This window comes from Suricata suricatta, chromosome 17 (assembly GCF_006229205.1).
Source record: "Suricata suricatta isolate VVHF042 chromosome 17, meerkat_22Aug2017_6uvM2_HiC, whole genome shotgun sequence".
Classification (NCBI taxonomy): Eukaryota; Metazoa; Chordata; class Mammalia; order Carnivora; family Herpestidae; genus Suricata; species Suricata suricatta.
In genome coordinates, this window is record NC_043716.1 from 38,004,378 (window position 1) to 38,005,701 (window position 1,324).

Below are 1,324 nucleotides of genomic sequence, written 5' to 3' on the forward strand. Positions count from 1 at the left end.
CCATTCATGAGGAAAAAATGAGACAAGATTTCTTATATTTGTATGCCTGGAAAATTAAGATTTATTTGACATATTGAAACATCTCATACAGAAAATCTGGCAGTACAGGAATATCAGTTAGGATGACATGCTAACACAGAGAAAATAAAACCTTTGTACTGATTTAGGATGGAGATAATAACAAGGAGATGAGGGAGGAGTGGGAAGATTGGTGGTGTGGGGGAGGGGGTATATTCTGAGTCCAACCATTGAAAATCATTGGGAACTGAGGTTGTATAGTTGGTGCCACATGACTCAGCTACCGGTTGGACTATATGAAGCAGGTTGGCAGATGAAAGGAGGCAGGTGAGGGCACTCAGCAGCAGCAAGAGCCACTAGAGTAGGTGGGGAGGCAGCAGGATATCTAGCAACAGCTGGGCTGGCAACAGCTGGACACACAGCAGGTGGGGCGGCAGCGAGTGGTCCTACAGCAGGTGGTCTGGCAGCAGGAGGGGCGGCAGCAAGGCTGGCAGCAGCTGGAGCCACAGCAGCTGGGGCGGCAGCAGCTAGAGATGCAGCAGCTGGGCCTGCAGCAGCTGGAGCCACAGCAGGTGGGGCGGCAGCAGGTGGTCCTGCAGCAGGTGGTCTGGCAGCAGCTGGGGCGGCAGCAGGTCTCCTGGCCACAGCCCTGGTCAGAGCAGACGGAGCCACAACAGGAGTTGACCATGGTGTCAGAAGGTGGAGGTTCTGGGTGAGTTTCCAGGAGAGTGAGGGGCTTGAGTTTGGAAGTCTCCTTGTGCCATGGCCTCTTTTATACTGCCGGGACAGGGTGATTTGTCCACACATCTTCCTTGTTTTTATTTACCTAATATTTAAGTAATTATCAGATTTCACATTAATGTTTGTCTACATAATGTTTTAAACTGATGGGAAACAAATCCTCTTTCTAGATGTGATAAACTCTGGTCTGCTTTTCCTCCTGACATACACCGCTGGCATCCTCTGGACCAGTGTCTCTTCATCTTCCTCCACATTGGTCTGTCATGTGATCGGTGACACTTGCAATTAGATTTCTTCCTGTCCCCTCGTACTTCCCCTAGCAGGATGGGTTTAAGGCCATCCTTTTCTTGGTTGTGCCTTTCTTCCAATCATCAGCGGGAAGGGAAGCCCATCTGCATAGTGTGGAGGTGGCATGGGACAAGAGAAAAAGTTCCTATTTTATGGGTCATTTTTGAGCAATGAGGAAGGGAGCAGCTGCATATGAGCATGTGATGTTCTGGCCTCTGCCACTGGAGTGGGTTTTCTTCGCTGTCTCTAACTTTGGATCATGTTCTCTACCCCAAAA

General features: G+C 49.5%; 1 protein-coding gene across 1 annotated transcript in view; it reads right to left on the bottom strand.

The window, feature by feature from the left end:
- The window catches only part of LOC115281879 (keratin-associated protein 5-5-like), a 14,817-nt gene that overhangs the window by 5,421 nt on the left and 8,072 nt on the right, over positions 1-1,324 (bottom strand). The window contains 1 exon segment of the mRNA XM_029927545.1: positions 362-652. Within this exon segment, the coding sequence (XP_029783405.1) occupies positions 362-652 (291 nt within the window).